Source organism: Schistocerca nitens, chromosome 11 (assembly GCF_023898315.1).
Source record: "Schistocerca nitens isolate TAMUIC-IGC-003100 chromosome 11, iqSchNite1.1, whole genome shotgun sequence".
Lineage (NCBI taxonomy): Eukaryota > Metazoa > Arthropoda > Insecta > Orthoptera > Acrididae > Schistocerca > Schistocerca nitens.
The window spans coordinates 156,823,926-156,838,327 of NC_064624.1; the positions used below are offsets into that span (position 1 = coordinate 156,823,926).

The window sequence follows — 14,402 nt, forward strand, 5'->3', positions numbered from 1 at the left end:
ATTTTTTATTATAAAAATAACGAAAAGTCGTTTACTGAAGCTGTAATTGTTTTATTCCAGATGTTCATACTACAGGAAGTTTCACGTCAGCATCTCTACCAACTACTGATTGTTTTTCTGCCTGGCGATATGACGTTGGGTGGCCCCACTGTCATCCTCGCTCCTTTGTCAGCTCCTGCCTCCAGCAGCACAGCCACAACCTCTGGGTGCCCATAGAAAGCGGCCCTGTGTAGCGGCGTCTGCCCATCCTCATTCCTGGCGTTGAGGTCAGCTGAGGCCGCGACCAGCAGGCGAACCACAGCTGCATGGCCATTCCTTGCGGCTGTGTGCAGAGGCGTGTTCTGCGAGTTGCTCCTGGCGTCCACATGTGCTCCACCCTCTACCAGACATCTCACCACCTCGACGCGTCCCTCCACTGCTGCCCAGTGCAGAGCAGTCGTCCCCTCCGAGCCCCTAGCCCCCACGTCTGCCCCTGCTGTGAACAGTGCCTGCATCTCCCCCACTGCTCCCTGCTTAGCTGCCTGGATCAGCCTGCTACCTCTCTCCTTTCGAGAAAGTGTCCTGCACAAAACATCGAGATTCTTACACTTTACTGTAATCACACATACGAAATGGAGAAAACTGTATTAGAAGTGACACTGTGTAGTTTTGAATATAGTGACAAATTAGAAATCTAGATTTTTTCCTTCTATTTCATAGAACACTCTGAAAGTCAGTATAGCAGACTCCTCTCATCAAAGTCTTCATCCAACATTCCATCGAAAAAAACTTAAATTTCATCTCATAACCAACATTGCTGTCACATTTCGTCACAGATCATTCTATGTTAATTTTTAATGATTATACGAGCAGCCAACAAACTGGAATTGTTTCTGATCCTCTTAGTGCTTTCCTAAGAGTAATGCTGATGGAGCTACACCGCCATCATTTGCCTATGGAGTGTGAATTGGTTCACAAAGACCTGCATTTCACATGGAGTACTAACAGTGGTAATACTTTGTTTTAAAACAACCAAGTCATACAAGTGGTCATACAAGTGTAAGCCAAATCCATAACAAGAGTTGGCCAGGTATGGAGCAACCCAAGTGACTCACATGCAGACATCGATATTTGTTTTTGTCACCATTGCTGTTGTAATGGTAATCAGTTACAAACTTTGGATTAGTGATGCCGAAACACATGTAGTCTACATTCTCTCATTTATACTTTGCATTATCTCGAACCAGCACTTTAACTACCATCTGGTTGTCTCATCAGCATGTAATGTTTTCCACCTTAAAACGACAAGCTCTTGCTATGTATGATGCATTACTAAAGCAGACACACTGACTGTGAAGTAGTAGTTTGCAGGAAGTTGTACATCGAGGGCTACAATGAATGAACCATGAAGGTAAGTTCTACCAAACTGCACTTCATTCTTACCTGTACAATCATTGCTTATTTTATCTCTTCTGTAGTTGTCTCAATGTCCTGTCTGAACATCTTCTCTGTAGGCCATGGTTACAATCATGCAATTTCAAAACATCAACTTTCGAGTACTTTTTTGGGGACACTACTATGATGCTAGAATAATGTTTCAATACTTGGAATTGCATATCATTCATTAATTCAAACCAAAATGATAAAGACACATCTACACAACCAACCCTACATGAGAGACAGTCTGAGCTCATTACTCATAGTCAAGATCACAGAATTAGATGAAATTCTTATAGCACTGCAATATTTAAAAAACAATGCAATATATGTTTCCATGTTTCTGCAGTTCAAATCGTGCACCATTCAGAATAAAATTTAACTGTATTTTCGTAAGTAAATTGTATCGTTCATGATCTATGCGTGTCACAATTTGGATGACAGTAATAGACTGAGAAATTATAGTTCATATAAATACCAGCAGGGGAGAACTCTTCAGCATTGACAGATTGTTCTCTTAATCAGTGAAATGTTAAACATTAATACTAAAAGCATACCGCTTGGCGTCAGATCTAATAAGGTATTGGATACCTACAGCACTGTACACATTAATATGTCATTACCCGTACTGTTGCAAAAATTCCACAATTGATTCGAATGCAAGAGCCCCCTGCTCTAGCACTATACACACGGTCTGGATGGTTGAGTTATGGGAAGCCTACATTCAGCATGCTGGGACATTCGCATAGGTGCTTCTGTGGCTCTGTGTATCTTGCTATTGAGAGGAGGGGAACTCTGTGCTTTAAATCTGTTGCTGAACAGCCACATACGTCATCTACAGTGGGAGGCCATTCTTGTACGCATATGCATGTTTACTAGGACTGTCAGTGACGCCAAACTTTGGGGGTGTGCAAGAAGTGTGGACTAAGGACAGCTTCACCCTTCACGCTGAGGAATTATGGCAGGAGAAGGCGTACAAACTAGTTTGGTGATCAGCAGTTCTCCCATTCATGGCAGTGTGCATAATGATGACTTATGGATTCGGCGACAAATAAACACATGGATGAATATCGAGACAGTCTCAATTCCTGTAAGAGAATGTTTCAAAGCATTGAAAATTCGCTTTCTCTTATCGTTTTCTCTACAGTTTTGCTTAAAAACTGCACACATACGAACTTCCTCGACAACAATCAATCAGTTCAAAACACTGCACTGATATATATTACTATGATATATATTTCTACTATATCTAAATTACTGTGTCTATGAATTCGTAAAAAAGTACTAACAGGAAATGGCTGAAACTCAGGAATTCAAAAGAAGAATTAAGATTAACTGGTCCAATTCGGATGAAGAGTGTTGACCCCAGCAGTTGAGTCCCATAGTGCTCAGAGCCATTAGATGAAGAGTGTGCCTCAACTGGATGTGTGTGTATGTTCATATAATCTCAGTGTTTCCCTCATGCAGTTCCATGTAGCCTCTTATCTACTAAATGTCTTGATGAGCATTGCAGACATGGAGTTAACTAAATCTTGTATAATTTCTCTCTGATTATCATCATATTACTAATTGCTTCCTAACAACTGGCTTTGATTTGTCTGGTCAGCATGCAATTCTATGTTAACAGCTGGTGTCCACATAATACCATCGAACATAATCTAGTTGGTGATTTATATGACCTACATTGATTCGAATCTGTTTCCTAGAGGTATACTGTGTCACAGAGACACATCTGGATGTAGAGTTACATTTGTTTTGAAGTACTGTCAGCAGTATGTGGTGCACTATATTAAGTTATACTTATGCAAGTGTGGCTGACTGTCGCGTAATTTCTGGAAACTGCCTAAAAAGTGTAATATATGGTGAATCTCCTGTTACCATTTGTACTCCAGGACAGTCATTGCGACGAAATCGACCGTGGCTGCTTAGGCAGATCGTCATGTCCAGAAGATCTGGGAGCAGCAACCTCTCCCTCCATCTCCCCCCCAGATGCCATGGATATCTCCCCACCTGCCTCTTCTACTCCCCCCTCTCCCTCCCCTTCCCATAAATACCTCCTGTCCAATCTGGACCTGACCATCCCGGAGGCCCAGAACCTCACCCTGCTCTTAAGCAAACACTTCCTGGGAGCCACTACCTCCCTCCTCACCCCCCGTAGGTACTCCGTCGTCATCACTTCCCCTAGCCCCACCCTCCATACCGACATCCCCTCCCGAATCCCTATTGCCTGTTTTGGCCCCAATGCCTCCCTCACCCCAGCTCCTCCACCTTCCTTTTCCCGCCAACCGCAACTCCCGCATCACCTGCTGACACTCACCGCTGTGATCACTCGGCTTAGTCCGAAGATCACAGAGGAGGAGGTGTTGGTGGAGCTCCAGGCACATCCCTACCTGGACGTGTGTGCCGCCTGTCGAATCTACAATCCTACTGGCCCCACCCACCTCTTGCGGGTCTTCTCTGAGCACGCCCCTCCATCGACCTTCTCCTAAAAGAGGGTGCCTCATGTTCCACCACCGGCATAAAGTTGACCCCTCCTGATCCCCTCCCCAATCTGTCCGCTGCCAGAGGTGCTTGCGTCATAACGCACATCAAACATCACAGTGCCGCAAGGTCCCTGTCTGCCCACACTGTAAGGAAGTGCACTTCCTCCGGAAGTGTCCCAACCTACAGTCCCCCCCTTCCTGTAACACTGGGAGTAGGTGGGGTGGGGTAGGTGCAAGGCCTGACCCCCCTCCACTCTTGAACTCACCATCCCTGTCCACCCTCTGGATGCCCCCACTCCTCCTGAGAACTCCCTTGCCCCCCCCCCCCACTGCCGAGGACATCATCAGATTTATTACCATCGTCCTTCAAAACGTCCATCCATTTTAGTGGCCCCACACCCTCCAACAAATTTCCCTCATCCCCCGCTCCACCTTAATACCTATGCCACCTACTTCCATAACCAGACCCACTTCACCTTCTACCACCTCAACACCCTTGTCTAAGTTCCCACCATGGCGCGAGAGCACCATATCTTGCTCAACAATATCCGCTCCCTTCCCGTTAACAAGAACCTCCTCATGCATACCCTCACGACCCACCGCGTGGATGCCTTCCTCCTGAATGAAACCCTTCTCCAGCCCCAACATACCGCACACATGACACCCTGCCTCCTTCACCGCTCCGATAATTCCCTCCCGATAGTGCGTGGTGGGGTAGCCATTGGCCACCACTGCTAGATCCCTGTTCGGCTCCGACCCCTCCTTCCCGACACCATGGAACACCTGATCCTAAGTCTCTTCTTCCCCAGCCTTACCATTACCTGCGCCACCATCTATGTCCGCCCGTTGACCTCTGTTCCCTTCGACTTCCTTTCCCACATGGTGGCATTGCTGTCAGGGTTCCTCTGAGCTATAATCTGTAGGTAGCGGTCTTCCACTGCAGTAGTAGCCCTTGGGCGGCCTAAGCAAGCCGTGTCATCGACAGTTCTGAACAATGTCGCTTTGGTTCGCTTCGAGATGACTGGACATTTCCCTTGTTGAGAGCCCTTCCTGGAACAAAGTAACAATGCGGACGCGCTCGAACTGCAGCACTGACTGTCTAGGCACGGTTGGACTACAGACAAGATGAGCCATGTACCTACTTCCTAGTGGAATGACGAACTGATCTGATGTCGGACCCCTGCCGTCTAGTAGGTGCTGATCATCCATGGTTGTTTACATCTTTGGGTGGGTTTAGTGACCCTACTAACTAGTAATAGTCAAAGTGACTGTGCTTGTGATACAATATCCACAGCCAACGCCTATCTTCAGGAGTTCTCGGAACTGGGGAGATGCAAACTTTTTTTGGTATGTGTATTTATTACACGACATTCATACTAATTCTCATTTCAAAATTACGACTCCGGCTGACTAAGTTTCTAATAATTGTAACAGGGTGGTTTCACTTACTAACGCATGGAATGTAAAAATAAAACAACTATTCCGTTAATTAAGTAGAAAATAACGAAAAACAGACATTACCCTTACGACAAATGTGACTGACTGCTTTCTCACTGTTTGGAGCGTTAATGTCGCTCCAGCTGTTAAACGGTAACAACTTTCGCACCTGGGTGTCGTGATTGTAGTTATTAGACTGTGGCGTTGCTTTGCAGGAGATTTATCGGAAGATAAAGTTAATCGTTGAGCACCAATACATAATAAGTATTCTTTATGTCCTGGGTGTAGCGAAATGAGCAAGACAAAAGAAGCATATGACCATTGCTTAAACGAAACCGTTCGGTTGGGGAGGCTATTGTAGGACATCAAAGATAAATGAAGAATAGTTTAATTATATTATCACTTAGTTTTATAATTATTTACTTATCAAATTTAAATCAGGGGAGAATGAAATACAGGAGAAGTAAGGTGCATATTTACCTTCATGACGCTCAACACTTTTATCAGAGAACGAGGCTCGTTTTGGAGACAAAATGTCTTTACTCGCAGAAAAAAAAGTCGTTTGTCTGCAGCACTCGAGGGTACAGACGTATTAGATTTAAGAAATAAATTCACTAACCTTTAGCTTCCCGGGTAATTTTTTTGTCACACTCTGTCCCAGGTGAGGTCTGACAGACCGTTACATTTAAATAACTATAAAAACTGCATTTAGCAATTTTCAGTAAAATAACTCAGTTTTTTATGTAACAGGTTACATTAACATCACACAAAAATATATTCAAATACGTTTTCCACTTTATTTTTATAAAAAAACGCATTTGAACAAAAAAAAGCTGCACAAAATGGAAACAATGTTAATGATATAAAAACGCAAATGCCCTGCACACTAAATTTTACTTCTTGCCTTATTTTTGTTGTTTGTCGTACCTGTAAAAATAAAAATATAAAAACTCCCATATAACATTCCAAAATATCAAAGTTACACTAGTACTTTTCAGGTTTTTGGTTTCCTTCTCAGAGATTTCCTTTGCACTCGCTGGAAACTTTTGTAGAAAAATCAAACTATACTAGCTCCTTGCAACAACGACAAATATAAGACGTCTTTCTCTTCTCTTTTGGGTCACAAGTGGAGCATGTTTTACGTTCTTCAGTGACTTCTAGTCTTGGTTCTGCTACACTCAAAACGCTATGAATGGATGCACGAAGCTCATGGGGTATACCTATTTGACGACTTGCTTTCTATCTGTGGAGTCACCAACGAGTTCGCAAGCTTCTTCAAAAAATTAAAGCAGCTCACCTGAGTATCGTCTTTGTAGGAGCTGTCAAGGACAAACGTATTCACCCCACTTATATCCAACATGCACAAAAAATGAGGAAAAGCACCAGCATGGCTGTATCTTGAGAAAGTCTTTACTCTGTCATACGATCAGTTTCGGCGGCACATTACCGCCAACCTCAGGCCCCACCACTGCCAAAAGAGTATTAGTTTTCCTTGCCGCATATACTGTAGGATCCTTGTCATCTGCACACTTGTGCTAGCTGTGATCAGGAGTCTATACTCGACACTATGTTATCTCCAATGTCAATGGGGACTTTAACAGCTTACTGTTGTTGTTGTTGTTGTGGTCTTCAGCCCTAAGACTGGTTTGATGCAGCTCTCCACACTACTCTATCCTGTGCAAGCCTCTTCATCTTCAAGCAACTACTGCAACCTACATTCCTCTGAATCTGCTTACTGTATTCATTTTTTGGTCTCCCTCTAGGATTTTCATGCACCACGCTGCCCTCCGATACTAAACTGGTGATCCCTTGATGCCTCAGAACATGGCTTACCAACCGATCCCTTCTTCTAGTCAAGTTGCGCCACAAATTCCTCTTCTCCCCAATTCTACTCAGTACCTCTTCATTAGTTATGTGATCTACCCATCTAATCTTCAGCATTCTTCTGTAGCACCACATTTCGAAAGCTTGTATTCCCTTCTTGTCTAAACTATTACTCGTCCATGTTTCACTTCCATACATGGCTATGCTACATACAAATACTTTCAGAAAAGGACTTCCTGTCATTTAAATCTATACTGGACGTCAACAGATTTCTCTTCTTCAGAAACGCTTTTCTTGCCATGGCCAGTATGCATTTCATATCCCCCCTACTTCAACCATTTTGATTCCCAAACAGAAAAACTCGTTTACTACTCTAAGTGTCTCATTTACTAATCTAATTCCCTCATCATCACCTGATTTAATTCGACTACATTCCATTATCCTCGTTTTGCTTTTGTTGATGTTCATCTTATATCTTCCTTTCAAGATACAGTCCATTCCATTCAACTGCTCTTCCAAATGCTTTGCAGTATCATTGGCATACCTCAAAGTTTTCTCCATGGATTTTAATTCCTACTCCAAATTTTTCTTTTCGTTTCCTTTACTGCTTTCTCATATACAGATTGAATAACATTGGGGACAGGCTACAACCCTGCGTCACTCCCTTCTCAACCACTGCTTCCCTTTCTTGCCCCTTGACTCTTATATCTGCCATCTGATTTCGGTACAAATTGTAAATAGCCTTTTGCTCCCTGTGTTATACCCCTGCCACCCATAGAATTTGGAAGAGGGTATTCCAGTCAACATAGTCAAAAACTTTCTCTAAGTCTACAAATGCTATAAGCGTAGGCCTGTCTTTCCTTATTTTCTACAGGAAGTTGTAGTATCAGTATTGTCTTGCATATTCCTAGATTTCTCTAGAATCCAAACTGATTTTCCCAGAGGTCGGGTTGTACGAGCTTTCCATTCTTCTGTAAATGATTCGTATTAGTATTTTGCAGCCATGATTTAATAAAATGATAGTTCAGGAATTTTCCGACATGTCAGCATATGTTTTCTTTGGAACTGGAATTATTATATTCTTCTTGAAGTCTGAGGGTATTGCATCTGTTTTGTCATGGTTGGCTATCTGAAGGTTATCAGTAGCTTAAACGAAATGTTGTCTACTCCTGGGGCCTGTTTCGGTTCAGGTCTTTCAGTGCTCTGTCAAATTCTTCACGCAGTATCATACCTCCCTTCTCATCTTCCTCTATGTCCTCTTCCATTTCCATAATGTTGCCCTCAAGTGTGTCTCCCTTGTATAGATCCTCCTTATACTCTTTCCACCTTTCTGCTTTCCCTTCTTTGCTTGGGACTGGTTTTCCATCTGAGCTCTTGATATTCATTCAGGTGGCTCTCTTTTCTCAAACGGTATCTTTAATTTTCCTGTAGGTATTATCTATGTTACCACCTAGTGATATATCTTCTACATCCTTACATGAATGGCATCCTTACAGGAATGGCTAGAGGACAAATGTAAGGATATACACTCCTGGAAATTGAAATAAGAACACCGTGAATTCATTGTCCCAGGAAGGGCAAACTTTATTGACACATTCCTGGGGAAAGATGCATCACATGATCACACTGACAGAACCACAGGCACATAGACACAGGCAACAGAGCATGCACAATGTCGGCACTAGTACAGTGTATATCCACCTTTTGCAGCAATGCAGGCTGCTATTCTCCCATGGAGACGATCGTAGAGATGCTGGATGTAGTCCTGTGGAACGGCTTGCCATGCCATTTCCACCTGGCGCCTCAGTTGGACCAGCGTTCGTGCTGGACGTGCAGACCGCGTGAGACGACGCTTCATCCAGTCCCAAACATGCTCAATGGGGGACAGATCCGGAGATCTTGCTGGCCAGGGTAGTTGACTTACACCTTCTAGAGCACGTTGGGTGGCACGGGATACATGCGGACGTGCATTGTCCTGTTGGAACAGCAAGTTCCCTTGCCGGTCTAGGAATGGTAGAACGATGGGTTCGATGACGGTTTGGATGTACCGTGCACTATTCAGTGTCCCCTCGACGATCACCAGTGGTGTACGGCCAGTGTAGGAGATCGCTCCCCACACCATGATGCCGGGTGTTGGCCCTGTGTGCCTCGGTCGTATGCAGTCCTGATTGTGGCGCTCACCTGCACGGCGCCAAACACGCATACGACCATCATTGGCACCAAGGCAGAAGTGACTCTCATCGCTGAAGACGACACGTCTCCATTCGTCCCTCCATTCACGCCTGTCGCGACACCACTGGAGGCGGGCTACACGATGTTGGGGCGTGAGCGGAAGACGGCATAACGGTGTGCGGGACCGTAGCCCAGCTTCATGGAGACGGTTGCGAATGGTCCTCGCCGATACCCCAGGAGCAACAGTGTCCCTAATTTGCTGGGAAGTGGCGGTGTGGTCCCCCACGGCACTGCGTAGGATCCTACGGTCTTGGCGTGCATCCGTGCGTCGCTGCGGTCCGGTCCCAGGTCGATGGGCACGTGCACCTTCCGCCGACCACTGGCGACAACATCGATGTACTGTGGAGACCTCACGCCCCACGTGTTGAGCAATTCGGCGGTACGTCCACCCGGCCTCCCGCATGCCCACTATACGCCCTCACTCAAAGTCCGTCAACTGCACATACGGTTCAAGTCCACGCTGTCGCGGCATGCTACCAGTGTTAAAGACTGCGATGGATCTCCGTATGCCACGGCAAACTGGCTGACACTGACGGCGGCGGTGCACAAATCCTGCGCAGCTAGCGCCATTCGACGGCCAACACCGCGGTTCCTGGTGTGTCCGCTGTGCCGTGCGTGTGATCATTGCTTGTACAGCCCTCTCGCAGTGTCCGGAGCAAGTATGGTGGGTCTGACACACCGGTGTCAATGTGTTATTTTTTCCATTTCCAAGAGTGTAGAAGCAGCTTACTGTAGCAGCGATTTTGTGCTTTGTAGTGTCTATCAGAGTCATGTGGTCTATTACGTGGAAGTATCATTCAACAGACGATGCAAAAGTTTGTTCCTGAACGATGTGTTGTAAACAAAAATAAGGACCTCAAAACTATGAAGTAAAGTATTTCCTAGAGCTAAGAACATTTGCCTATACACTGAAGAGTCGAAGAAACTGGGACACCTGCCTAATATTGTATAAGGGCCCCGTGAACATGCAGAAGTGCCATAACACGACGTGGTATGGACTCGACTAATGTCTGAAGTAGTGCTGGAGGGAACTGACTGTGAATCCTGCAGGGCTGTCCATAAATTCTTAAGAGTACCAGGGAGTGTATATCTCTTCTGAACAGCCCATTGTAAGGCATACCAGATATGCTCAATAATGTTCATGTCTGGGGAATTTGGTGGCCAGTGGAATTATTTAAACTCAGAAGAGTGTTACTGGAGCCACTCTGTAGCAATTCTGGACGTGTGGGGTGTCTTATTATCTTGCTGTAATTGCCGAAGTCCGTCAGAATACACAATGGACATGAATGGATGCAGGTGATAGGATAGGTTGCTTATGTACACGTCATCTGCCAGAGTCGTAACTAGACGTATCAGGGGTCCCATATCATTCCAGCTGTAGACAGCCCACACCATTACAGAGCCTCCACCAGCTTGAACAGTTCCCTGCTGACATGCAGACTCCATGGATTCGTGAGGTTGCCCCCATACCCGTACACGTCCATCCGCTCTACACAACGATTTGAAACGAGACTCTTCCGACCAGGCAACACGTTTCCAGTCATGAACATTGCGATGTCGGTGCTGACGGCCCCAGGAGAGGCATAAAGCTTTGTGTAGTGCAATCATCGAGGGTACACAGCGGGGCCTTCGGCTCCGAAAGCCCATATCGATGATGTTTCGTTGAATGATTCAAACACTGACACTTTTTGATGGCCCAGCATTGAAACCTGCAGCAATCTGCGGAAGGGTCGTACTTCTGCCACGTTGAACGATTCTCTCCAGTCGTCGTTGGTACCCTTCTTGCAGGATCTTTTTCCGCCGCAGCGATGTCGGAGATTTGATGTTTTACTGTATTCCTGATAATCACAGTACACTCGTGAAATTGTCGTACTGGACAGTCCCCACTTCATCACTATCTCAGAGATGCTGTGTCCCATCACTCGTACACCGAACACCACGTTCAAACTCACTTAAATCCTGATAACCTGCCATAGTAGCAGCAGTAACAGATGCAACAACTGCGCCAGACACTTGTAGTCGCATATAGGCGTTGCCAACCACAGCACTGAATTCTGCCTGTTTACATATCTCTGTATTTGGATACACATGCCTATACCAGTTTCTTTGGCGTTTCAGTGTAGTTTAATTCGCACCTAGGTCTCTCTCCGCCCTCCCCCCCCCCCCCCCCCCTCTCCGTCTCTTTCTCACACACTCTCACAGACGCACATACACACACTCTTAGCATCTAAGAATCTGGCCCAGAGTTATCTTCACGAAACGACACTCTTTGGCAGCTGTAGCAACATAAGCGGGATACACGTTAGCAGGAGCTCACATTCTCACCGTGGAGATCATTTCCGGCTATTAATGAATGGCACTGCAATAAGCTTGTGTCTCTTGACCTGAGGTAAATTATTCGATGAAACTACGTGAGTCTGTTATTCTTTTATCTCCTGTAAGCGAACGAGGTCCTACCCCTATCCTTGCTTTCCAAGCCTGACAATGAACGTTTGAAGGTACAAAAGGTACCTGAATTGCACGACGCAGTGTAGAATAAAAATCGTGTGCCTTGTTAATGTTGGAAAATCCCTGTATGTATCGAACACTGAAGTAACAGGAGGCCGTGAAACCACATTATAGAGAAAGCTATCTTGAAAACCGGTGCTCAGCAGTAGCAAGAAGTGTCGAATTAAATTAAAGTGGTTGTAATAAACGTAATAAGTAGATAAAAAATGACAACTACCTTTAGGTTGCTATGGTTGTCTGCAGTCGGATACAGTCGACACGATGAGTGCATGCACCAATCACAGCTGGGCTAGCGAAGGTCGGTTTCCGATCGCAAAGCTATATATGTTAGTGAAGTGGGTCCCACATTATTGGAAGAAATTACGTTTAGCTTTTCGATAAAACTCTTGGGATGGTATCGAGAATTGTGATCCGAACTGTCATCAGAATACTAGGGAATTCGTATATTCTCTGTAGTGATTGGAATTATCTCATAAACATTATCTGCACGAAAAACTCATTAAATTTTGTGTAGAATTCTTCGGGAGCTATTTAGAATCGTGATTATTAATGTTTGTTGAAAGTCTGGCAATTAATTTTTTTGTACAAGATTAAAATTTTCCCAAGTATTGCGTTCTTCGCGAAATTCTGCAAACTGTTCAAATTACTTACAGGGAACTCTAGAACTATAGCACTCGGAAAAAAATATTCTCGAAAGTCGGGTGCCAAACTCCACCAGACTCAGCGCCGCGCCAAACGTGGAACGCCCTGGGTGACATCACACCCAGCGCGCCGCGGCTTTGTCTTCACATGCTGGCGGTCGAAGGCGTCGTTCACCGAGGCTCTGTGATAAAACCGTGTCGGCTGCCTGCACTGCAGCAAGAAGCGTGGTACCAAGTGTTCGAATGTGCCAGCGCGTCGTGGCGACTGCGGAGACAGGGAGCCAGACAGACTGAGGAGGTGGCGAGCGGCGCATGTCGCAGCCGGTGCCATCTGTCGGACGGGTAGTACACTGAGTAGCCGCGATGTCGTGCCAGCAGCGGCACTCCGTCATGTCAGGTGTGCGCGTGTAGGGAACTGCTATACCGGCATCCGCAAGTCGTATACACTCACTCGCATGTACGAAACCTTTCCGTACGCCGGGAACTCTTCACTGTTGGCATCCGCCAGATCTGACGTTTGGTCTGGAGACGGCGGACTTCGTAATTAGCATTCCCAGGGACGGTTGGAGAATATTTCTCTCAACAAGCAAGAACATTTCATTTGGCTTCAAAGTTCGTCTCCCTCTGACACAAATTTTTCGCCTCATGGTAAGACCTTTAAAAATAATTACAAATCTGGTGATCGTCGAAGTGGGTTGTTTCGTAACAGAAATGAATTTCGAAAATTTATTGCGTTACGAAATACTAAGAAACGAAACAATCCATTGCCATTTAATGTATTTGCTAAGACTTCTAAAAACTGTTCTAAAAAAATGTTTATAATCATACATACAGGGTGTATTGCAATGGAAGTAAAAAGTAACACTGTCTAACTGCACAACTAAAGCAAAAATGATGGAACAAACATGGGTCGTAAACAGGATGTTTGCGAGGTAACTGCAGAAATGTTATTATGAGCCATCACTGACTCCAATATAAAATATTACCAAAAAAAAAAAAGAAAAAAGAAAAACTTCGAGATGTAAATTTCTCCATCAAGTGGTCATTTACACTACCCGATCACCAATATTCCAACGTCTACTACAGTCCGACTGAAATTACTTGACACTTTGTAGCTGGTTTGCTGGAATCGGAGCGCTGAATGTCACGCCCGAACGCTACGCCGCTGCCGAACTGCCTCAGCCATTAGTCCACATCCATTTCCTTGTCCGGATTTCTTTCTTGATGATATGTTTGTATCCCGAATCCTGCATCCGGCTCTTTATACACACACAGCGCGCGCGCGCACACACACACATGCACGCGCGCGGATTTTGAGAGAAAAAGATCGGTACAAATGACCTCAGGGACGCAGGAAATACAATCTGATCCATTAAATGCCGAATAAGCACTAACAGTGTTCGGCCGTGGCCACCAAAGAATGCGCCACGAACTTCTCTTCGATGCTGCCTGATACTGGACGAAACAGTTGCGTAGTAAAATCACATGTGTCATGAATAGCAAGGGAAGCGATCTTCAAATGAAACACGGCTACTAAACATCAAGGTACCGTCATTATTCAACAAAAGCGTAGAGTTTACACAAATGGCACGTGCACAGCATATCTCGGTAGCGGAGGACAGAGGAGAGAAAGAGTGAAAAAGCCGCGTTCCGCTTTTTTATATCGCTAGAGAAACGAATGTGCCTCCTTCATTTTGTTTCACATAATTTTCTTTACACATTTAACTCTTAGAAACTTCTTCACAAAAAAATTCACGAAAATTAAAATTTAGTACAACGTTTCTTTCAATTAATGTACAGTTTAGGGAGCAGCCTGATGAAACATCGGATACTTTTGTCGATTATTTGAAGGAGCTATTAT

General features: G+C 44.9%; 1 protein-coding gene across 1 annotated transcript; it reads right to left on the reverse strand.

Annotated features, from left to right (window-relative positions):
* Positions 1-95: 95 nt before the first annotated feature.
* Positions 96-12,933, reverse strand: LOC126212733 (serine/threonine-protein phosphatase 6 regulatory ankyrin repeat subunit C-like). Its single transcript, XM_049940143.1, has 2 exons — positions 12,662-12,933; positions 96-561 (listed from the first exon to the last, which is right to left on the reverse strand). The coding sequence occupies exons 1-2, from the start codon at positions 12,931-12,933 to the stop codon at positions 96-98; spliced, it is 738 nt and encodes a 245-aa protein (XP_049796100.1).
* Positions 12,934-14,402: the final 1,469 nt, after the last annotated feature.